Source organism: Orbicella faveolata, unplaced genomic scaffold (assembly GCF_042242905.1).
Source record: "Orbicella faveolata isolate gen_17 unplaced genomic scaffold, um_ofav_v1 contig_26, whole genome shotgun sequence".
Classification (NCBI taxonomy): Eukaryota; Metazoa; Cnidaria; class Anthozoa; order Scleractinia; family Merulinidae; genus Orbicella; species Orbicella faveolata.
In genome coordinates this window covers 9,242,972-9,267,638 of record NW_028301554.1, presented here as the reverse complement: position 1 = coordinate 9,267,638, position 24,667 = coordinate 9,242,972, and the positions used below count along the sequence as shown (strand labels likewise).

The 24,667-nt window shown below is 39.4% G+C and overlaps 1 protein-coding gene across 2 annotated transcripts; it reads left to right on the top strand.

The window, feature by feature from the left end:
- The first annotated feature begins 3,902 nt into the window (after positions 1 to 3,902).
- LOC110063215 (uncharacterized) lies at positions 3,903 to 20,362 on the top strand. 2 transcript variants are annotated; one of them, XM_089295571.1, is made up of 16 exons: positions 3,903 to 4,057; positions 5,037 to 5,660; positions 6,211 to 6,441; positions 7,594 to 7,747; positions 10,306 to 10,493; positions 12,300 to 12,462; positions 13,709 to 13,920; positions 14,649 to 14,833; positions 15,168 to 15,266; positions 15,699 to 15,797; positions 16,371 to 16,532; positions 17,211 to 17,678; positions 17,933 to 18,144; positions 18,421 to 18,461; positions 18,620 to 18,716; positions 19,516 to 20,362. In XM_089295571.1, exons 1-16 carry the CDS (start codon positions 3,943 to 3,945, stop codon positions 19,694 to 19,696), a joined length of 3,231 nt encoding a protein of 1,076 aa, XP_089151697.1. In that variant the 5' UTR covers positions 3,903 to 3,942; the 3' UTR covers positions 19,697 to 20,362. The 2 variants fall into 2 exon arrangements, with proteins under 2 accessions (XP_089151697.1, XP_089151698.1); XM_089295572.1 differs by having other exon boundaries at positions 3,904 to 4,057; positions 16,392 to 16,532.
- The last annotated feature ends 4,305 nt before the right edge of the window (positions 20,363 to 24,667 follow it).

Genomic DNA, 24,667 nt, shown 5'->3' with positions numbered 1-24,667 from the left:
AACAAAACTAACTGCTTCCACTCGATTTAAAATATCGCATTGGTGGACAAATCGCGTGGTGTGGCGGTGTCTCTACTTCGAAAATATATTTCTTTTTCACTATCACTATCAAGTCCAGTTCGCAGTTTTCTTGTGTAAGATAATACCGAGAAAAGAGAGTTTCACTGCAACGTTGCAAATGACACATTTTGTTGCGATGCACCGAGTTTTGACCGAAATTTTGCCGCCGTATTTACATTAACAATTAGGACCTTTACTCTGATTGGATATTACAAATCACTATGTAAATAGTTCACCCCTGAACTGAAAACAATACCGTTTCGTTTCTGAGGAAACGAAACAACAACAAGTTATTTTGGTTGAACATGTTTACCTTGTAAATTACAAGCGTTACTGGCTGATACTCATACTCACTATATCAATAAATCACTCTTAAACGGAAAACAGTACCATTTCTTCGTTGAACTAAGTAAAACGAACTGCTTTCATCGGCTTAAAATATCGCATTAGTGGACAAATCGCGTGGTCTGGCGGTCTCTCTACCTCCAAATAAACTTTCTTTTCACCATTACTATCCGAATAGAAGTCCAGTGTCTAGTTTTCTTGTGTTTTAATAACGAGAAACGAGAGTTTCAGTCATAATTCCCCATTTTCGAATAAAGCAGCAACTGAAATGTTCGGAATACCACATTTCGTTGCGATGATCGAATTTCCACCGTATTCACATTAACAATCACGAACTTTACCCTGATTGGATATTACAAATTACTATGTAAATAGTTCCCCCCTGAACTGAAAACAATACCGTTTCGTTTGTGAGGAAACGAAACAAAAACCAGGAACAAGGACGGAAAGTCGAAACACTGGTTGACAAGAAATCATCCGCTTTTAAAGATTCCCGCTTAAAAAAAGATTCCCCATTTAAAAGCTTCCCCGCATTTAAAGATTTCCCATTTTAAAGATTCCCCATTTTAAAGATTCCCCGTTCCCCGTTCCCCTTTCCCATTCTCTGATTCCCCGTTCATCGTTTTAAAGATAGCCGATCCTTCCAGTCTTATCCGAATTAAAAATAAGATGAAGGAATCTTTGTGTTTTGATGCCTTGAAGTGGCTTGATAGGCAGTTGACGGTTTTTGAAGCTGACAAAAAAAAGTTAGGGAAATAATAAAAAATAAATAATACATATTAAAATAGACATAATAATCTACCACTCCCCCTAAATGCAGCTTTTCAGGATTAATGGAAACAAACAGTTGAAGGGAACAAAACTATTTAGTCGATATCAACTCTGTCTTTTTATTATTTTGGTTTGTTGCATGCAGGGTGTGGTCCAGTGATTGAAAATACCCTCAGAAGTCCTGGATATCCTAACGATTACTCAAATAATACAGATTGTGTTTCTTCGGTTCCTATTCCAAAAGGCATGGTGATTAATATTACCATTAACGAACTTTACCTGGAGGATAGTGTATCTTGCGAGTAAGTACTGATTTTTAGTGTGTTGACAAGTTGTGAATGTAGGGAGAGGTCCAGTGACCTGCATCACTTTCTCCACAGAATGTAAAGCCTGAATGGGCGAAAGTCTCCTCTTTTTTTTCCAAGGAAAGTCATATTTGTATTAATCTGATTATTTGATTACAAGTTGTAAGAGGGAACTTTTCAGCTGTGAACATGAGCTCAGTTACTTCAACAACTTCGAGTTCTTAAAGTGGGGTAAGGCTGAATTTCCTTCGTTTTATCACCAAGTAATGATTGAATGTTTTTCAATTTGAGTAACTTTTTAGGAACAAGGACGAAAAATTCTGAAACTAAATTATAGCTGTAAGTTAAGGGGCCCTAATCAACCACACCTTTGTTTTTGTTTACATGCGAGGGTTTGGTTATTATATTTTATTCGCAGCATGTCGAAACGAAGGAAATCACTAAAACTACTAAAGATAATTTAACATACTTTCAGGAACACAACTTGCAGTAAGCAATAAGATTTCGCTTCACTATGCAATATCAATAATTTCGATGGCATCAAAAATGGTGAAGGCTGAGTAGAGTCTTTAATATGTATATCTACCCGAATTCGCAAAAACATGCCCGCATTAACTCAAAGACAGTCCCACCGGCCAGAAGTCATTTGACCAACTCCTGGCTAGCAGATTAGCCCGTCACGCATGTACGTGGCATGGACCTCTGCAGCAGGGTGCCATGTCACGTCAACACAGAACCCTCAAACAAGGTTAAACAACTGAGTAAAATACCCAGAAACAAAGTCAATATCAAGGTTATTTAATACTGAAAACTCAAAGTCTAGTCAGGTGGGGGTGTCAGTACAAGACACCCTCCCCTCCCTACTGCTTTTGACAGCTAGCCGCGAGCAAACCACCAGCAGATAGGCCAGTGCCTGGACCATGTGCCCAGCCTGGCCGTGACGGAGCCCCCCTGGGTTTAAAGGCACTACCTTAGCCTGGATTCGGGCATAGCCCGGATCCAGGCGAAAACCTATTGGGCATATCTCTGTGAAATCACCCAGATATATGTTTTATTTTTATCGTCATCATTATTTTTGGACTGATAAAGTCTTGACAGAAACCTCGAGGAAAGATAGTCACCTAGATTCTTAAGATTGGCACACACTAGGGGACACGTTGCACACGTTGGACACGTTTTAGTGGCATTTTCCTAGTGTGAAAGTTTTACTAGCGCGAAAAAGGGAGCAGAGATGGCGCAGTGATGAAAGCGCTCACCTCCCACCAATGTGGCTGGCGTTCGATTCCGACCCGGTGCCATATGTGGGCTGAGTTTGTTGTTGGTTCTCGCCTTACCCTGAGGGCTTTTGTCCGGGTTCTCCGGCTTTCCTTCTTCCACAAAAACCAACATTATAAGTTCCAATTCTACCAGGATAGAGGACCTGCGTGGAAACCAGCTAAGGCCGAGGTAGCTTCCTCTCTTAATATTGTCATTTACTTTTAACTTATGTATTTATTTATATTGCGAGGACAACGCAAAATGTTGCATGAAATTCAGCTGGTTCGAATTTGTCGGTAAGGAAGAAGGGACGTAATGACCCCAGTTTTAATTCTCGCATGGTGAGCTCTGCTCTTGCCAACTGTCCCCGCTATAAAAAAGAACTGTCCCTCTTCGTGTGCACAAGCTTGCTAACTGTCCCTGCAACATGGGTTCTATGCGTACACGCGAAGGGGCTGATCGCCGCTTCATGATGCCGCAACATGTCCCTATTAGTGTGTGCCGGTCGACCTTTACACTAGCTTTTTGCGCTTGCCGTTCTCGGGTTCTGATGAATGATAGAATACAAGTCACTGAACCAAACCTTGCAATACTTGCATAACAACACTACTATAAATTTACTCATTTTATAGCGCGAGAATGAAGTGAGAAACTACAATAGCACAGTCGGTTACACTTACCGTACTCTTAAACTTATCTTAACACATTGCCAAGTAAGAAATTACACGACTTTTCAGTACACACTCCGCTCATAAGGAAAATGGCTGGAGGAATAAATATGACATGCGCGTGCGTGATGCACTTCCCAGTGATCTCCAAGCTCGTATCTCGATTCTTCGCTCAATTCTGCGCAAGCAAGTGACTGTCAAGAGTTCTTTTGCAGGATTGATTTTGATTGGTTTAAAAAAAACAAAAAAACAATAAAAGCGACCAGAATAAAACAACAGGAACCTGATTGAGACACATGATTTTAGCTAGGAATGCACGTTTCAACCGGAAGCGGGATATTTTCGGATTTCTAATAAGTGCTTTTCAGGGTCGCTCGATTCTCGAGTGCTAGTAGGGGAACGAATAATCTGGGTTCCAGGTTGAAATGACCCTTTGTTAAAGAACGTCACTTGTTTATGTTTCATTTCTTTGTAGCCGAGATTATTTACAGATTACCAACGAGAAGAACCGGGTGTTTGGCAAGTACTGTGGTCACATGACTGGAAAGACAGTTCTTGTATCTGGAAAATACGCCTTGATAAGATTCCACTCAAACAGCAATATTCAAAACAGAGGATTTCTAATGGAGTTCTCAGCTGTTGTGCCACCCTGTAAGAAATGATAATTGATAAGGAGTTTGATGCTTTTATGACTGAGATAATTACTTTAAAACGTGTTGAGGCACAGAAGAGAGATATTTCTCGAACAAGTATAAAACCAAAACTGATAAGAGCGAGTAGACCTGTATCTGTAAGAGTGACTGACGGGGACGATAGAAGTTGATATAGAGAATCAATCAATACAATGAATAACGATTGCACGATATCTATAGACATAGATAATGACTTTGGAAAACGATACAAATTTGAAATTTTGCAACACCTACCAAGCTTTGAATTTTCGAATTTTGCATCGAGATAGCCTCCTTTAAGACAAGTGAAATATGTGAGTGCCTAAAGGAGTTTTTATCTTGAACACGTAAGAAATAATTAACAAAAACTTTGTCTACGTCCACAAACTCGAAAGGCCTTCCATTCCTTGCTAAGTGAAAGTACCAGGTTCAAGCTGCATGGGGTAGCCTGCCTAGGTGGCCGGATTTGTGAGCGAGTGATCCTAAGCCAACGAGTTAAATTTAACTTGACTCCTCGCCAATTCCTTCGTAGCTTGGCTTCGCCACTCGCGTTCACTCTCGGTTTCGCCGCCAAAACAAAAGCTCTCGCGCGCAAAATCCCGCGGCTACGCAGGCTAGCCATCGGGAGGTAGACAGTTTTGGTGCAAGTCAAGTGATACGTGCTAGTCCAATAATAGGAAAGTGTTCATGATATAAAACCCAGGACCCTTGTGTCGAGTGGTAGGGTCTCCGGGAAAAAAAGTTCACTTTTTTCATGTGGCCAGTCGTTAGCTACCTTTGAGGCCATATGAGTCCCGTGCAGAAGCAGATTCGACACCAGATGGTCAAATCCAAAAGGCGGGTTAAAATGACCATAGAGAACCAACTCGGAAATTCTTGTCCTATAGAATGTTTCTACTGCTATCGTATTTTCATGTTATTTCTGGCGATGTCAAAAAAGGTTTATTTTTTACTCTTAGCTGTTCCAGAACCTATCGCCTTCTACCCCTTGAATGCTCGCTATAAAGCCACAGAAAAAGAGAACAGGCAACTAAGGGGAACCCTGGGAGATGTTGCGATTGCAAATGGACCCTACAACGAACCAGGCGGAGCGTATATGTTTTATGGTACTGCAAGCAGCTACATCGAGTTTCCGAATAAAGGGGGCCTGGACACTCGGTTGTCAATCACACTGATGTGCTGGGTTCAACCCGGAGGCCAAGATGGACAACTGTTCAGCTACGGAGCTTCTGGTCCCACTGTGTGCATCAAGATTGAGCACGGCAAGTTCTTTAATCGAATCGTCAAACACAGTTCTTCTAAAACACTGCCTACTATAACAACTGAGGATCTTCCAGCTGGAGAGTGGGTTCATGTTGCAGCAAGTTACGATCACAACAGCGGAAATAACTCGCTGTATATCAACGGACATTTGAGAGCCTCACAAAACATTGGCACAGGTTATGAGATTGCAACCGCTTTCCAGAAAGTTCGAATGGGGCTTAAAGATCACTCTAATAGATATTTCATAGGGAAAATCGCGGAAATGAAGGTTTACGATGTCGCGCTGAACGTGGCACAAATACAAACATCGATAAGACAAGGTAACTGAAAACAATATGCTCTTTTTCCTGAAATCGTTGTCTCGTTACCCTCCCCGATGATACCTATACCCTTAATTGATAAAACTCCCGTTATTGGACAACTTCGTAAGAGGTAACAGACACCCGTTTCAGGATACGGCTTCGAAGAACAGTGTCTCGCAGAGGACAAAAGAAATAATTGATACAACCGGAGAATATCGAGAGCAGACAGGCCTGTGAGAGTAGACGGATTTCTTTATTTCTGTTGTTTCACGTCATCCGAAAATAAGTCTGCACTTACGTTCGTACGCTAAAAGTGACATGCAGTACCTTTTTAAGGCCAATAAAGGCCACCTCTTAGAATTTTTTCATGGGTTGTTTTGAGCACGCACCTTGACCTTACTCCACAAATATAGATACATGTGTGCATCATTGTGTCAACTAAAACCACGTTTTGACGTAATCTGTGCCTCTATTACAGCAAGATGTGATTTGTTTAAAATTAATGTAAGCAAGTATGGTCAGTCAATAAACATTAAGGGTAATTTCTTTTTTATTTCTAACCGATCAGTTCCACCAACGGTAACATTCCCAGCTGCTCTGTTAGCAATACAAGGAGGTATGCTGTCATGTTCAGCCAGAGGAACTCCTCCCATATACACAGCACTGATACGGAACTCTAGAGTACTGGTGAATACAACAAACACTGCAACCATCCGTCTGGACAAGGATGGGAACTACACCTGCCAGGCCATCAACCAGTATGGAACTGACATGAAAGAACTCCAAGTCAATTTCACAAGTAAGAGTTTTTTCTTGTCTAATCTCTCTTTTCTTGTCAAATAAAGTACAATGTTTGAGAGTCAGTCCCAGGTAAACTTCCGGAAAACGCCCTGTGATGGCCCTCTGGGTCCGATGCGCTAAGCGCCTGTACTGCCAAAACCGACGGGTTGGGAGCTATAACTTAAAGCGAAGCTTCATGCTGTCCATATTGTTATCAAAGAGTTCTTTCTGACTATTCGTTGGCCATAGCATCTCATGATTTAACTGACATCTTATGAAGTGATCGCACTTAAGCACATATCTTGAATGCCCTCAATCCTGACCATAACGTTTGAGACACTGTTATTTTTCCATAAAAACCAGAATCCAATTTACTCCCCCTCCCCCTCTGGACAATGCTGGGAGTCAGAACTCAATGACTCGTAGAAATGGCCAAATAATTACTTCTAAAAGAGATTTTGTAAAATAACTGAGATAGTACGCGTGCTCCCATTGATTGGTTGATAGGCGTGTTTAAATGAGCGTATATGTAAACACGGTTTCTCATCACGTTTTAGATTCGCACGTAGACACTTAGGGAGTTGAAAGAATTCTCAGCAGTTTTGCAAACCCTCGATCTGCATCTTGGGTTTGAGTAACTATCTGGAATTCTCTCGGCCCCTCATGTGTCTAGATGAGGCTAAACATGGGAAAAGTAGTTAATTGCTAAATCTAAAGCTCGATATCCAAACTCTGAAGACGTCCATGAGAACAGTTTTATCCCATTCTATACTCAACTTTATTATATTACAAGCGAATAAAGTAAACATGAATTCTCATCCTTCAAGTCATATCAAGTTTGGTTTAAATTAAGCTGGGAGATTTTTTTGCTACAATCCCAGACAAAAGAGTTGGGACACGAACCAAGTTCTCCCTTCCCCCCCCCCCCCCCCCCCCCGCCTTTCACTGTTGATAATCAGGTGATTTTTCCCTTTTTTGTTGGAGAAAACGCGATGTTTTCCAACATTGATTAGGGGGGGAGGGGGATACGTGATACAGCTCAAGTGTCCCAAGTACTTTTGGCTGGGATTGTAGGTCTTTGTTAATAACTGTCCATTCCCCTAAAATGTCGGTTAAAATGTGCGTCTTGTAACATTGAAGAAACATACGAAAACCGTCTTTGTATTAACAGAATATGGCCCAGAGATCGGCTTTCTGACCAGTGAAGGATATCCTGTCAGCTACCCAAGGAATACGGACAATGTATCCACATATCCTATTCCAGAAGGCTGGTCGATGAACATTTACTTTCAGGATTTTGATGTGGAAGAAAGTAAACATTGCCTGTAAGTAATATAGCTGTGATGATTGAGTGTATCAGCTACATTTATCTAATGTGGAGTAGAGTCATGTGATGGCGTTACTCTTCGGATGAATTTCTATCTATTCTGAATCTATGCATTTGTCCAATTGGAACATAGCCTTATCAGCTGTCTTGAGCTTTATTTGTAAATACTCTGTTATTAGTGAATCTAAGTCCCTTTTCGATGGTCCCAATCATGTTTATTAGTAATAAGATTTTAGGAGTCTACTTGAATAGGGGACCGGAAATGTTTCTCTTGATCTGATAAACACTAAGTTCATTAATTTGCAGTACTCTTCCCCCCCGGGACAAAAGGCAGATATTTGCTCCAGGGGTTGGGGCATATGAAATATTACTCCTGCTCGGGGGCTGTGCATTATAGTATAATCACAGGTGGCCCAAGATTCCAAATGAGCGTCCCTGTACATACAGTAGTACTCAGGTTATGCAACAGTCCAAATTTAATGATTTGTTCCAGACTTGGTTCCCATGAGGTTTCTAAGCTGTTTTATTGCAATTTAGGAGGTTTTAGCTTCACTGCTTTGTCCTCTCTATATATTCTAAAAATCACCTAAATTGCAATAAATCGACCTGGAAACCTCAAGGGAACTAAAGGAAACACACACCTGAAGCAAGGTAAGGTTACCTTTATTCACACTTCTTCGTATTTTTTTAGGCTTAAGAATATAACCATTTTTCCAAACCAAATCCTTAAATTTCGACTGTTGCATAACTTGAGCACTACTGTATGTACAGGGGCTTGATCAACCCGTTGTATAATAATAATTTGCGAATGCATCCCTGTATTTCTAGGTTATCTTTTCCATTTCTAAACTGTTTTTGTTTCAAAATTTGGTCATTCTATTTCGTTGTTGTAAAGATCGCTTCGGGGAGGGAAGGGGGAGGAGTAGGGGTGGAGGTTCTTTACAAAGTTTTCTACGGGGAGGCTCCGCCCCGAGGTCCAACCCCTGACAGTTTTTTATACCATTTTGACAGAAAAGGTACTCCTTTCGTATACTTTTAATTGAAAAAAGGTACCCCTTTCTTATGCTTCCATAACTGGACCGTATTCTGAATAAATCGCCAAAAAAGGAAATCTTGTCATTTTCATGTAGTCCGAAGCCGGCGTTTTAGTTAAATTCCTCTGGTTTGAAGAGCGTTTTGGAAAAGTACCATTTTCGTGATGGATTAGTGTAAATGGTAGGCCTAACCACAGAAATACAGCTACGCTTTCAAATTTCACCGGCGTGGTGTGGATGAGACCTTGAAGAACTAAACGAAAAAAAGTGATTCAGCTTGAATGGACGCCATTTTAGTGTTGAGTGTTAAACTTTGAGGGTGTAAAATTCGCCAGGTGTTTTGTTCACTAGTCTTAAGTTTTGCTATTTTTGTCAATTCTCCAAAATGCAAAAATACAGGCATGTGTAAATAAGTATGAACAGTTCTTTTCACGTGTGATCTCTAAATTTTCCTCGTTGCAGCTAGATCGGTTTAACTGTTAGCTGAGAATCGGATTGACCCTTTTTTCAACTTATTGCTTAGATCTGGGATCTGCAAAATTTTCTGTTTGGCAAAAACGGAAAACTGATAACTGAGATCCAACTACCCCATCAAGACACTCTACTTAGACTTAGTTGATTGTCTATACAAAAGCATATGTGGACTGTCCAAACTTTGGTACAATTTTGTGCATGTAAGCATACCTTCTTTAAGGCTTAGTGCTATAATGACTTTCTGTAAACAGTCAGCTGCACGTTTTGTATTATGTATAGTTACCTCTTTTCTGCTGGCTCGACAGATAATTCGCGCAGATATTTTTCGAGTTGCGTAGTATTTGAGAGCAATGACTGGAGTAAAATGTCCACTCATATTACCTGTCAAGCCATGGAATAAGGGATGTCATTTTCGACTGCATCCCTGCATTTGTAGGTTATGATTTTCTTTTATTTTTAACTGTTTTTGGTTCAAAAATTAGTCATGACAATTCCTCTTGTGCTCGAACACATCATTTTGTTGGGAGAGCACTCAAGAAGCTACAATCGGCGACATAATTAGTTGACACATTGTCTTTCAATAGTACTTTTAGTGCACCAAGTAACACGATTCTTTTTAACGCACAGTAAACTGTGGAAAAGACCTCGCTCCCCCATTCAATGTTGCTTGTTTGTAGCTCAAGATCACAGCAGTTACCACAGAACACTGTTTGGGGGTGAGGGGTGTTTAAAGGACAAGCTAGGAGGGCAAAAAGAGATCACAGTGATGAAATAGGGGGTTAAAAGGGTAAATGTGTCAACAATTTTGTCGCCGATTGTAGTTTCCCTAGCTGTGCTGTCCCTCAAGCAGCTCTTATGCTTCTTCCCGCGTGCATCATAATTCGATAATGCATGCTAAAGCATGGAAATTCTTATTGCCAGGTAGTATCAGTAGCCATGGTAGTATGTAGTTTTTAATTATATATCTGATTTTTGGATTGGTTACGAGTATCATAAGTTACTCAGTTTTAGTGGTTTGGTGCGAAACATCATTTACTTTTCTTTGTAGCAAAGACTTTTTGAGAATCAACGACGGGATGGGCAAAGTACTTGGTTTGTATTGTGGTAACAAGACCGGTGAAAATCTTCTTGTGACCGGAGACAAAGTGGAAATAATATTTCGTTCAGACGGAGAGATTGAGCAAAGAGGATATCTGCTTAATTTCACTCTGGTTTCATCGCCCTCGGTTTCAAACGGTAAGTGGGACCATAAAGAAGCTGATGAAACTTGAAGAGTACACCAAGTTGATCTCCCACTTAAATAATTTCTAACATTTCATTTAAAGTTGACAGTTATTTATGATAATACATACGCAGCTTGTTTCGTCCCGGGCAAGGGACTCATCAGAGACCTTTCTGCTTGGCAAACTCGTTGGGCATCACACCCAAATTCCTGTTCACTAACAAAATGATGACAGCAATCTTGCCTTATATCCCTAAAGGATTCCTGACTGCATTTCATTTCCACAAGAAAAACTGGAACACGAGTTTTCTGCAAAACTAAGAGCAATAGTGTGGTAAGAGACAATGTCTCTTGAGCATGATAATTTTCAATAGGCCATAATGAATGTAAACATTGTCATGAGAATTTGGCGTCTTTAGCCACAAGTTCTCGGATTCTCTTTAACCCTATCCAGACCAGGCTTTTTGGCTTTTTAAGGTCTTCTAGTGACTGAAAACCAAGTAAAAATGTTATTAGATCCGACGACTAGGTTGAACAAAGAGGATATCGGTTAGTCTTCACTCTGGTTTCACCAGCCTTGGTTCCACCACCATTTTTTTGTTTTTTACTCGGGTGGGACGATAAAGAAGCTGATTAAGCTTAGCAAGTTCGCCTTTCTAGTTTATCGCCCTCCTCAAGCAGTTTAAGGACTGGATCAAAGACCTTTATTGGTTAAAATAATATATTTGATATATGTCCAAAGACACAAGTGACAATGGAACCAAATTTAGCACACAGGTAGGTTTTAACGTCCTTAGCATTTTGAGGAAGATTTGGTACTTCTGACGGGTCACGTGACATATCACGTGATGTTTAGCGGAAAATAACAAATATTTGATGAATTATTGGCAGTTTTTAGCAAGATCGTTTAACAAGAACGAGTTTTAGATGCAGTTCAATTATTTCCATCCTCTCACATTTGGAATGACCGTCCAAGTTTTTGCGGAAAAAGGTTGTAGGGTCAAAGGTCATTTTTTCCAAGAAAATTCGACTTTTAATCATTTATACCTTCTAAAAACGAAATCAAGGAAGGTCATGGCTAGCGTGGCGAGGTAGATAATTTAAATTTTCATAGAAAACGCTCATTTATTGACAAATACGTGTAAAATTGGCCAACAATTGCCGATTTACTAAGCTTTAATATAATTTTTTAAAATAAAATGATAACGTTTAAAAGAACATTTAAAAGGTCATGAACCTGTGCCGTCTGAAGTCACAGGCTCGCAGATACTCTTGGCCCTATTCAGACCGGGCTAATGGACTTTTTGAGGTCTTCTTTGACCGATGGGGGATCGGGGGGAAGGGGGAGGGGCTTTTGAGGCCAACACCCCGTTACTCTTGGAGTACTAAAGTCATTACTGACCGTAAATCTTGTATGTTTTATAACACATTCCAAGCTTTCTTCTACGAGGACCCTGTTATAGAATGGATCTCCCACCTTGGATTTTTACTAACATTTTTTTACTAAACGCTGGAAAATTGCGAAAATTTGCTTGCAATATTTTCTCTTTCTCTTATATCATGTCTGTCATTTTCAATAGTACTAGTAGTCTCAATTATCATGAACTGTGGACAGCTGCAAGCGTGATATAATTAAAGCAAAACAGGACGACACGCTTTTTCATTTAGTAAAAAAATTCAATTTTACAAATTGGAGTTCTGGCTTCCTCCAATTATGGCAGCCTTCGGAATGTTCATCATTCAGTTATTTCCAATGTAGTCCTCAAACATTATTTAAACTCCCAGCCACCTTAAAATAGAAATTTATTATCCTTTTTCAGTCCCTACGGGAAGGAATTCTGGTCAACCAACGCAAGAAACCGCGATCTCCAATGAAAGGATGATTTACATCTCATCTGGAATCGCCTTCATTCTGTTGCTGGTGCTGTGTTTTATTGTAGGTTTCTGGTGCCACAGACGGTCTCGTCACAAGCGAATCAAAAGGTTATTCACTGTTGTTGTTACCTCATACTTAAGATGTACCATGATAAATTCGTTGGTTATTGCAAAAGTGGGACAATTAACAGGAGAGATTCTGAATGTTATAGCATTTTACAGCTAAAAGCTGCATCTATAGGTTAATTACAGCCGGTTCCATTCTCAGCAGGCGCTGTTTTGAGAAGTAATGGAGACCTTGCCTCTTTTTTGCGTAAATTTATTCACCTAACAGCAAAGAAAACCTTACTATTATAAATTGACCCTAGATATATAATATATGCGTATCACAAGACAAACATAGTTTAACTTTGAAATATGATGTTCAGACAAGAAATCGGATCTGAAATGATTTGCCAAAATGATGGGAGGCGGAGTGGCCCACTGGTTAGTTGGGGAGCAGTGGGGGAAAAAACAGAGAGAGAAAAAATAAGAGAGGAGTGTGGTACGTGGGCTCGATATTTCCAGCCGTTTTGTGAGCCCGCGTTCCTTGCCCCTTGCGAGGAGGATAAACAACTGCACACCCAAAACGGCAGAAAATCGAGCCTATGTGGTACGGGAAAGCTAGAGAACAATCGTTCACTTCTCTCACCAAGCCCCTCTCTCCTTCTTTCGCTCACTATTTTTCGTGCTGTACCCCAACTAACTACTTAAGCGTGCTGGACTCGGGATCTGAAAATTGAGCCTATGTGGTACGGGAAAGCCAGAGAACAATCGTTCACTCCTCGCACCAAGCCCCTCTCTCCTTCTTTAGCTCGCCATTTTTCGTGCTGCACCATTTCCTGTACCCCAACTAACTACCTAAGCGCGTTGGACCCGGGATCTGCTGGCGGTCCATGTTGGTACGTTGGCTGGGGTGACTGCGTTGTGTTCCTGGGTAAAAAATCTATTTGGGAATCTCTCCAGCTGGGGATATTCTAAAATGGATAATGCCGAAGTACCAGGTCAACCCGAGGAAATGTGCAGAAGTAGCCTGCAATGGACTAGCATGTTATCTAGAGGAAATAACAATAACTCTCCCTCGGAAGCCGGGATAGCTTTGATGGTATATGCTTAACTGCAGTCTTAACCATTGCAGAACCTGGTATCCAATTTGGAACTTATTGACAGAATGCAGAATGGCTGAGTTTCATCGCCAAGCTCTAAGATATTCGTCTTTTGAGCAGCAAGATTTCAGTAAAATAAAAGCCTACTGCACTGTACTACATGATAACAACTCTTTTTGTGTATAAACTATTTTCCCATCTGTCCACAGATCAGTTCGTTCAGCTCGCGAAATTATCCCGCTTGACAAGTGGGAACTTCTTCCCGAGGAAATAAAATACGAAGAGGAGCTGGGTCGAGGAGCATTTGGTGTGGTTTACAAAGCAACTCTAAAGAGGCGAGTTGGAATAGAAGTGTTTGATACTGTAAAAACATTGAAGCCCGAGGAGCCATGCCAGCTGGTCGCAGTCAAAGAACTGCAAGGTAATTGTAATCATTATGCAAAATCATGTATAAGAGGGCGAATCGTCACACAACTTGCTAATTGGTTTCGTCCGTTGTCTTTAAAATACACCTGAAAGAGATTTAAATTCTCGGTGATATGCAAAATACTTAAAGGAGTTAAGTCACGGTATTTTGAGTTATTTTGGCCACATACAAATTAATTACCTTTAAATGGTAGGAAACCTGAAAATAACAGTTTAATAACATAGAAAAACACCAAAGAGATAATGATAAACCATAGAGGAACAAGGATGGCTAAGGCTGGAGAAGGTTAACACAGATTACAAACAAATTTGAAAAATTGACGCTAAACTTCTCAATACGCGCAAACCGTGACTGAGCTCCTTTAACCCTTAACAGATCGGTTGCATTTGGTCTTTTACAATCAGATCGCAAGTTGTATCTCCCCAGTCTTAAGCTTAAGGTGACAGTACGAACGACACAACTGAGCCATTTCCCTTTATAATGTGGATATCATTAAAAACTATATAATCATCTGTCGCCTTGTTTTTCTCTTTTCATGTCCCATTATCCCTAAATTGGAGAGCAGGTAGTCCTGAGCATGAAACGCAATTGAGTTTCCTGTCGGAATGCACTCCGACCGTGACTGAAGCAAAGCCTAATAGATGGCGGATTGATTTTTGAATCTGGTTTTAAAATCTTATATTCGTAGCAAATAGGAATTTAACTACATTATTTGTGTCTAGATGATCCGAGCGAAGAACAAAAAGAAGAGTTCTTGCAGGAAATAGAACAGATGAAGCTGTTGGGTGCACACCAGAATATTGTATCCCTGGTTGGTTGTTGCACTTTGCAGGAACACAAGTTCCTGGTGATAGAGTACGTTCCGTTTGGTGATCTGTTGCAGTGGTTACGACGCAGGAGGCAATCGGTAAGACGTTTCCCAAAGGAATATTTAATCAATTTGATGTTACCCCAAGTGTTCTGTAGTAATGGATTTAAAAGTAGGGCAGTGGTGTAGTCCTTCACGAGGCAGTTCGTGCTAATTATACGGGACTCTTGCAAATCTATCAAAGCTCATAGTTTAACATGCAGCTATAGGATTTTCAATGGCTAGATGCCTCCCAAGTAGGCTGTGTTGGGTTCTAAATATAACAAGATTTCCAGTCGATAATGTTCAGCCCTCATCTTGAAACTTAATCACTTCCATGTTTAGACCAATCGTGGTAGTTATTTATGACCTAATCGTGTTCATTGTATTCTAGATCAATCGAAACCAAGGGACTGGGGGTAACGAGGAGAAGAAATGTTACGACGACAAGGAAATATTCAATGCTCAAAAAGAAATGAGCGACTGCAGCCAAGTAGGTGCCTTACATTAAACCCTATTCTAATCAGATATGCTTAGGGCTTCAAGAACATGAGTGGTTTGATGGAGTGGTGACTAAAAGTTCTGAGGCCTTTGACTCCACCAGTATGTAACTTGAGGGATGGGGAATGTTTTATAGTGTATCGTGTGTATCTGCCATCAAATATTTGAGGCTTAATAGAAAATAACCTGTCAATTGATATGTCACATAGCTGACTGTCGGGGTGTATTGATCGGTGAGCAGGGGGTTAGTAGGAGAATTGGTGGTGGGGTGGATGAAGGAAGGAAGGAAGGAAGGAAGGAATGGTGAACGGACGGATGGACAAATGATTGAATAGATTAAATGAACAAACAAATGAATGGGTGAGTGTATGAATAAAAATATAAATGAGGATTAAAATATTAACTTTTAATGCATATTTAACAGGGAGAGCTAGACTTTCAGGATGAAAATTGGCCCTTGGCTATTCCTGGCGGTTTCCAAGTTAACAAAGAAATTGCCATGTCCTCTGGACAGCTTTCTCAGGTAAGAAACAGCTTGAATACTACTTTAGTTACTTTCGTTATAATGTTATCAGGCAAATATTCTTCTTCAAATTTGTTTTGGAAAAATGGTGTAGGCCTGACGTCAAAATTTCAATAGGAAAGTTTGAAAAAGTATTAAATTTTCGTTCCACGTGAAAAGAAAAGTTGACAGATGTAAGAAAAATATTAAAACGTGATCAGTTTAACTGCATTTAAATAGCAGGATGGAAGTATGGATAGATAGCCAATACATATCCCATAAAGGGAGGAACTAGAGCGTTTCCATGGTACTTTAAAATCCCGGAGATGAAGGAGCTATCTCCCTCTAGTCCCTCTGCTCTCACAAAAATTTGCCCAGTCTTTGAACTCCCCCTTTACCTCACCCTCCCCTCCTCTCAACGATCTAGTCCGATATAACATTTCAGCTCTGACGTCTCGATGGATGGTAAGCTTTTAAAATGTCTCCCGCCTCTCGATTATCACTCCCATTTTTTTTTTATTAAAAAAGGGAGATTTTGCAAAATATTGACCTACCGTGAAATAAGGGTATTAAAATACGCGTATTTCATGGTAGGTCAATATTCTTGCCATTCAGGAAAAAGATGATACTCAGGATGGGATTGATCAAGATCAACCACGGCTAGAGCAAACTTTGCTGATGATGGAATCCACTCCGTCACGAGATAACAGAGATATCATCCTTGATGTAACCCTTTTCGCTGAGAATCTTGCTGAAGTAAGTAATGGACAAGCGGAAGTGTTCGCTTTTCTATTGTTTATTTCCATGGCAGTTTTAGCTCTTAAAACTGCATTTGAGAAGATTATAACATTTAAGAATTACACGACAAATTCATTGATCTATGCGCATATTATTATTATTTGGATTGGTACATGTATCTGCAAACGTACAAGTACTTATGTATGGTAATGAAAGTTAAATGATGTGTAAAGTATCCACGAATGTTTATTTCATTGGTGGTCATGTGCCAAATATGATGAGATCAGGTAGGTCAACATAGCCAAACTGGCAGTAAAAATCAAAATTATTAGATATATTCTAAAAGTATTACGAGTATGATGAAGTATTAAAAATGCTAAAGCTAAAGCAGAAGTGGAAGAAATGTAAAAAAACAAACATTGATACCAAAATCAAAACTGGAAAAAAAAAACAACTACAACTTCGACATATTACTACAAATGTTTTCCAATCAAGATAAGAAAAACTCACTAAAAACTCACCAAAAACTCACGCTACATGAGGTTTGAAATAAGCGCCACATTTTCTATCCTTCCCTCCCTTCCCAAAATGTCAATAACGTAATAATTTACAAATGCTTAGTTTACTACCATTACTTGCTAGGTTCTGTTCTGTTCTGTTTTTTTTTTTTTTCTTTTTCTTGCGTTATTTATTCAGGAAAACAGCAATGATTCACTGGATCAGGAAATCATTGAACTGATGCCGATACCATCGACATCACAGGAAAACAGCAACGCTGCCACCATATCCATATCGACTGAAAATATTGATGATGATGACGACGAGAAAGAGGAAGGAAACAATAATGCTTTTCTGAACCAGGAAAAAATTGAGGTGCTATTAATGCCAACGACATCACAGGGAAAAGACAATGCTTCCGCTATACTGATGCCAACTGAAAATATTGATGATGATGACGCCGACCCTGGCGAAGGTAACTGTAACGATTTTCTGGAGCAGAAAAGCATGGAACAGATGTCGATGCCATCGACATCACAGGGCAACAGCAATGCTGCCGCTATATTGATATCAACTGAAAATATTGATGATGACAACGACGAAGAACCAGACAGCTTTACTACTCAAAAGCTGTTTTCTTTTGCTTGGCAAATAGCAAAGGGAATGGTAGGTATTACTATAGCTAGTTCGAAATGAGATAAAGTGTAAAAATACTTTCTAGTTGTGACTCTCAACCTCCACAAGAAAGGTCCTGTGAACAAATCATCTGAAACTAAGATGGGTCTTGCATGCCTCGTTTATTGGTAACTTCAAACAAAGTTTTAATACGTGATTCCCAAAACACAAACAAACAAAAGAGAATCATAATCTTTATTTCTATAAATAAATTGTGCTCTTGTAATTCTGTCATAATTTTTTAGAATCATCTTGCAGAGAAAGGCTTCATTCATCGTGACCTTGCAGCTCGTAATATTCTGGTTGGCACTGATAACCGAGTCAAAGTGTCAGACTTTGGATTGATGCGAGAAATCTACGAGGACTTGTACAGTGGAAAGAATACAAAGAAGCTTCCTGTGAAATGGATGGCCCCAGAATCAATTAATGACAGCATTTACACCATCAAGAGTGATGTGTAAGTCACTCTTTCCGTGTGACGGCAAAACCTTTTCCTTAACCCTCAGATGCACACACGGAGAAGTACAACTTGTTCTTTCAAGGATTTAGCGTGTATTGTCGAGAAGTTTCGAGGGCAGGAAAGAAGCGTAGAAGTTGCTGGTGGGCGGCTTGTCATTATAATTACATGGCCCAAAAAGAGAAAGACTTAAAATCTTAATTGTGTTGAGTACATGTACAGTAATTACAAAACAGCGTTTCTTGATTTTTTTTTTATTATTTTATTTGCATATAGCTGGTCCTTTGGAATACTTCTTTGGGAAATGGCCACCATGGGTAAGTTAAAAAAATATTTTTTTCTATTTCCATTACATTCTTGTTTCTTTATTTTTTCCGAAATTAGTCATTACTTTCTTATGTTAAGGCGAGAATTCATTTCAGTTTTCCTCACGTGACACTTTCTTATGACTTATTTTTCTTTGGATGAATTTCAGGAGGTGTGCCGTATCCCACGTTAACCAATCGAGAGCTGTGTCAACTTTTGAAGACTGGTTATCGCATGGAAAGGCCTGACATGTGTTGTGATGAAGTGTAAGTAACTAAATTGCGTTGAGATCAGTTGTCCCTCTTTCGAAATAGGGCTGATACTTGAAAACAAGCAATTATCCAATACTTACAAATTGAAATGCTTGTGGCTCGCATGAATATATTTATATCGTATAAAAACAACTGGTAATGCTGCTACTAAAAGTAGAGGGCAGTCATTCATGAAGACCACAACTATCGTAGAGGAACATTGTTGTTTTTAAACTGTGGACAAACGATATGCGAACAACCAATGTTATGGACATATAGTGGCTTAAATTAAATATATACAAAGGATCTGTAATATGAACTATATCCGTCCAAATTTACATAAGATTTATTTTAAAACCTGACCATTGCAATCTATTGTTGTCATATAGGAGCATAGAATTGCTGTCTAGAGGGGCTCTAAACAAATAGGAGTTATTGTAATAGTAATAATAACTTTATTATTGTGTGAAAATAATTGGCTCAGCCACGGGATAACCCTCCAGTAATTAAAATAACCAATCATCAAGTAACTCTTCTTTGGATTTTGAGACGGCATTGGTTCAGGTTGTTGTACATCATATTACTACATGTGTATTTCACATTATTTTTGATCAAGAGGCTGCAAGCTTGATAATCATTATTGAAACATTTCATTTTTGCGCATCTTGCATGCCCTCCACGCACCTATACAATGTCGAGAAACTGATTTAGTGTTGTAATGTATTTCAAGTTGGCTTTGACAAATATTGTAGATGGATCGGGTTTGTTCCGCAATGCAGCTGTTTAACTTTTTGTCATCTTCTATCCATGATAGATATGAACTGATGTCTGAGTGCTGGAATGAAGATCCATCCTCTCGTCCCAGTTTCTCGGAGTTGATTGACCGACTGGAGGTTATCATGACAAAGGATGTACCATATTGTGACTTGGACAAGCATGATGAGTCACACTCCTACTACAACGTGCCCGCTAAAGCTGATGAACACAGCGGATAAGAAAGCGACAGAAAGGCCAACGGGATAATGCACTATAGACGAGAACTTTAAACTTTAAAAGGCTATATTTAACTTCAAAAAGAAAAAAAAATGACTATATATGGGTGTAATCCAGACTTCAATCCTAGACAGATCTAGTTGAGACAAACTCAAGAATTCAACAAATAACCATCTTGGGTCAAATACTACAAACAAAAAATTATAAAAATTTTGCTTATCCACTTCTTATCTCATATCCGTTCAATGTTGTCTTAAAATGTTGGTAATACACGAGAAGTAATTTTGAGATAAAAAGAAAGGAAAAAAACATCCTTGAGGAGGAGGTGGGAAAGGTAGAAAGGAAGCTAGCCCTTGTCAGATTTTTCTTGTCTCAGCAGTTCTATCAAGGACAGTTATTTAAACATAAACAAGTTAAGTTATGAAATAATTTAAAACATGTACCTATGCCTCGATGTGCTAGTTGTGCACGGTACAAGAAACTGAACTTGAAAATGGAGGCACATTAATCTTGTTAACATTGCTAGCTGCTGGTTGCCTAACCAGTTGGCTCTTGACATTAGTAAAGATAAAAAGCTGAATTTGAGACTGCTACACATCTTGTTGTAGCTAACTGCCTGCCAATATACTGGTTTAAGCTTAAATATATTAAAATATAAGTTAATGTTACCTGTGTTGAATCTGACTTAATTTGTTTGTGGTTGTGGTCGCCATTGATCATGTGTGGACTGGTGTGAGGTCTGGAACCAAACCGATGCGGGAACTGGAATAGCCGAGGACAATTGCAGTAATTTGTATAATGTTGACGGAGAACGCAGCTATGAACAGTGCAGAGCAGCTGCTGGAACAACAGTGAACTCACATGTTAACAAACAGTGGGTAGACACGAGAAAGGACGCGGGAAAGGCAAAAACAGAAATCAGTAAACTACTTGTGAACGGGCTAAGAAAAACAAGAGTGTTGCGCACATTGTCCGACTCACAGCAGGCATGATTGTCGCTGCTTGGAATCTACACATGTACATAATTATGTAGATGAAAACAGTGGCCACACTATATCTCTCCACAGTTTGGCCAGACTGGAAGCCTTAGCACAACTTGAATTACTGACAGGAGTTAAAAGCCCTTGTGTTGGCAAAATAAGAGGGTCTAAATGGGGGAGGAAGAGGGGGTGGGGAGGAGGGTTGCAAATGTCAGTTATCAGTTCAAATTTTGATTGTCTATTTGTCAGTTGTCAGTTAAGTGGCTGTTACTAATTAAGTGAAGACCTAAAACCTCTCTTACAGCAGTTTCCTTCTCCCCGATTTTTTTGAGTGGATGTACACAGGCTACACAATGAGCCGATAAAAAACTATCAGATAATGTGCACTTTCTGGGAATAGGCAAACAGGTTAGGGTTAGCCATGCCTCCTACCTGCCCCCAAATTGAACCAGTAAAATCTCCTTGCTGTACTGTTTACAAACTAGACTCTTCATCCTCAGAATTGTCTGATACAAGTTCCTCTTTTCTTGATTCGTCTTTGGAATCAAGTGTTTCGGAAATGTAAAAACATTAACACTCTATACCATAGTTCTACTGTTTATTCAAATACTTTGGCCATGTATAGTAGCCCCAGTGTGTTTTATTGATGAAAACACAGCCTTCCCATTCATTGTTTTCAAAACCTTGCACCACTTTTTCATCCAAATATCACAGATGAAACTAAAATCAATGTGACTCACGTGCACCCGTACACTGTTTTTTTTGCACTTCATGTCGACTACATGTATTCATTGGAGTTTTGATTGGTTCTTGGCATGGTCGTTGTCCTTTGTGATTGGCTAATAAAGTCATTCAGGGGTTTCATTAATGTTTTCAACAGGAGGGCAACTAGTTCTCACTGGCCGACAAAACTTTTTGAACTGAACTTTTTATAAGAAAAATTTTCCTGGAGATGGTCAAAACAGACGGGCAGAATTGTCCTTACAGCCAGTCAATTTGCCTGGTGTCCCACCCTTAATGAGACCCCTGTCATTACTTTGGTTTTGGTTTTATGATATTTGATATAAAACCACTCTATTCATAATAGTCTTGAAAACAAAGCCAGTTGTTGTAGAGGTCATAACAGACTGATAGTAATGTTACATTATTAGTACATGTACAGTACATGTACATCACACAAAATAAAAATGAAAAACAACAACAACAGAAAAACTGTTCTTACAGTCTTATTGTGCAGTTCCAGAAAATATCCACACTCCCCCCACAGAAGGGATTGGAATTTCCTGGGGGGTGGGGTATTCTGGAAGACCAAAAAATTTTAAGAACTGTATGAAGCTTTACTGGAATTTCCAGAGGGGTGGGGAGGTGTTAGAAAAAATCCCTTCCGTGGGGGAGGTGTGGATATTTTCCGGAACTACACATTGAGATACTACAACATAATAGCATAATTATAATTAAACATGCCAAGGGATAGTATTGGAGGCTAGTGGACTCGGAACAAACGACTGAGAGCCATGTTCTCGAGTACAGTCCCAGTAGGTAAGTATTTTATTGATGCAGCTGTATATATGAAAAAGCTGGGATAATTCAAACATTATTGCTACTTTGTGGGCTTTTTTATACCAATTTCAAAAGAGTCCATTTGTCAAATTTGTTCAAAAAAGTAGATAAACTTTTCTGAAACTTGCTCAAGAATTCAAAAGACTTCCTCTCAAAAACCAACAATTTCCAAAGATAAGAAAATGCTTCAACTAAATCGTCAACTGAACATACAAGATGCTGCCACCAAGCTGTTAGTTATAGTTAATTCTTACTTTTGATACCAAACAATCATTGGATGAGGTTTTTGTGATATCCAGAATATACTACTAATTGAGGTGAAGGTAAGGGTTATCGGCCTCAGCCTTCGGCTGCAGCTGATAACCCTACCTGAGACCTTGATTACTTTGGATATCACAAAAACTTAATCTAGTAATTGTTTTATCCTACATAAGGCCATCCCCTTTTTTTTTGTTTATTGTCGAATGTGTTTTCTGATTTTGGGTCGGTCAGTCAGAAAAGGAGAAAACAAAAACAAAAATAAAATTGGAAAAGGAGTCTGGAGCTAGGAGACTGGTACCTCGGCATAATATCCATGGAGCCTGGAAACAACAAGGTGTGCTTATAAAGTCAACATCGCGGCAATGGAGGAAGGAAAAATCGACATTGTTGTTTAAGGGACACAGTCAGCTTTGGGACCAGGCTGACCTGGACACTAGTTTTGTCACTTTGAAAAGAAGCTAAAAAAGTTCACATCAACCTGAAATCAAAGTTACGTATCAAATACATCTAGAAATTCGCTTCAATCTTTGCAGTGTTTTGCTTGATTTTCAATCGTTTACTGAAAAATCTGTTTTTGAGTGTACTTTTGCTCATCCTAGGATATTATTTTATCATGTTTGGTTAAAAACACTGGATTGCATATCTGTTATATGTAAATTAGCTATGAAATGGTATCTAATGAGCATGTGCGCCAGCTGACTGTGTCCCTTTAAAATCAAACAAGAACAGGGAAAAAACTAAAAATCTGTAAGGCAAAAAATTGCTTATGTTTCAGATTAAAGTGACAATTGTTTGATATAATGTGTCATTACTTTCTGCATAACTTTTTTTTTTGAAAACGTGAAAATCTGGGTTGGTCAGACGACGCTAAACAGAGAAAAAAAGGGGATGGCCTAATTGAATGAAAAAAAGAAATGGAAGGCATGTTTTTGCTTCACTAATAGCAAGCAACACAAAGTGCAGGAACTTGACATGATTACCCTTAGAAATCTGATGCACTGCGGTCATACATGCCATGATGACCGGTGATCTTGAGTGTCCTTGACATGACTGTTGTATAATCTGCAGCTAGATGACGTCACAGGTGCTGATTTAAAAAATTCACCGTACGCTTACGGCCAACCAGAAAAGAGATAGTGAGTTTGATGCATACTAAATGTAGGTATTGATTTCATGTACCTGTAATATCCACCATATTAGCCCAGTTTTAACATACTAAAATTCTGGAATGGTTATGAGGCCTGGCAGAATAAAACAAAAGAGTTCTGCATTGTAGTTGAAGAATTCAATACGCAGAAACTGAGCAGGGTAGCCTCTTAAATGGGTTGAAACTTGTAGAAGTCCTGGTACAACTTGGATTGGTTTGTTCATGTACATTAAAGATCCTGGACAAGAGTTATAAATTTTAAGCTCTTTACCTAAGCTGAAGAATTACCATGTGAGCGAAACTGCGTATAGTTTTTGAAGTGGTGAAATACTGAGTACGTTCTACCAAATAGAGGCCGCAGCCAGCAATGAGCCATGAAAATCTGGTCATAAATAGCAGGCTGACATGATGGCTGGCCTTTAACTGACTGGCCCTTTTAGTCAAGGAACTTAAACTTTACGTTTTGATACCAGTGCATACAACTTCAGTTTAGGTCGCAGCATTTCATCAGCGTCGACTACTTTACCCTGCATTCTTAAATCTATTTTACTTTTTGGATTCAAGAATTCATTGATCCTTGTATTGGCTAATGTTGAGGTAAGTTCTTTAAAGATGCCGCCAACAATTTCATCACTTGTACGTTCAAGGTTTGGTAACGTGGCAATAAGAGCCCTAAAGTCAGTCTCTAAACTTTCATTGTTTTTTACACAGTTCTGACACAGGTGCAGAAACTTTGATTGATACTTGCGCAAGTTGTTGTTGGTTGAGAATTGTCGGACTTCTCTGTCCACCGAACGCAAGAAAGGAATGAGTTCTTCTCTCGTGGATAAGCCGTAATTCGCCTTCCACATTCTTAACCTCTTCGTTAGAAATAACCTACAATGATAATTCCTCCATTTGCTGCTCATGTAGCGATTTTGTTTTGGACACAAGCTTACTCTTACCCATGTCGTACCATTAGTTTTTGCCTTTGGTGTTTTTCTCCGTTGACTGTCAGAACTTTTGCATTCACCCTCAGCTGTTTC

What these genes read in the sequence shown, in the direction of transcription:
- LOC110063215 (XM_089295571.1), top strand. Translation starts at nt 3,943, where the DNA reads ATGACTGGAAAGACAGTTCTTGTATCTGGAAAATACGCCTTGATAAGA. An exon ending in TACACCATCAAGAGTGATGT is followed by an intron (nt 18,145 to 18,420) that starts GTAAGTCACTCT and finishes ATTTGCATATAG; the next exon opens with CTGGTCCTTTGGAATACTTC. An exon ending in GACATGTGTTGTGATGAAGT is followed by an intron (nt 18,717 to 19,515) that starts GTAAGTAACTAA and finishes TATCCATGATAG; the next exon opens with ATATGAACTGATGTCTGAGT.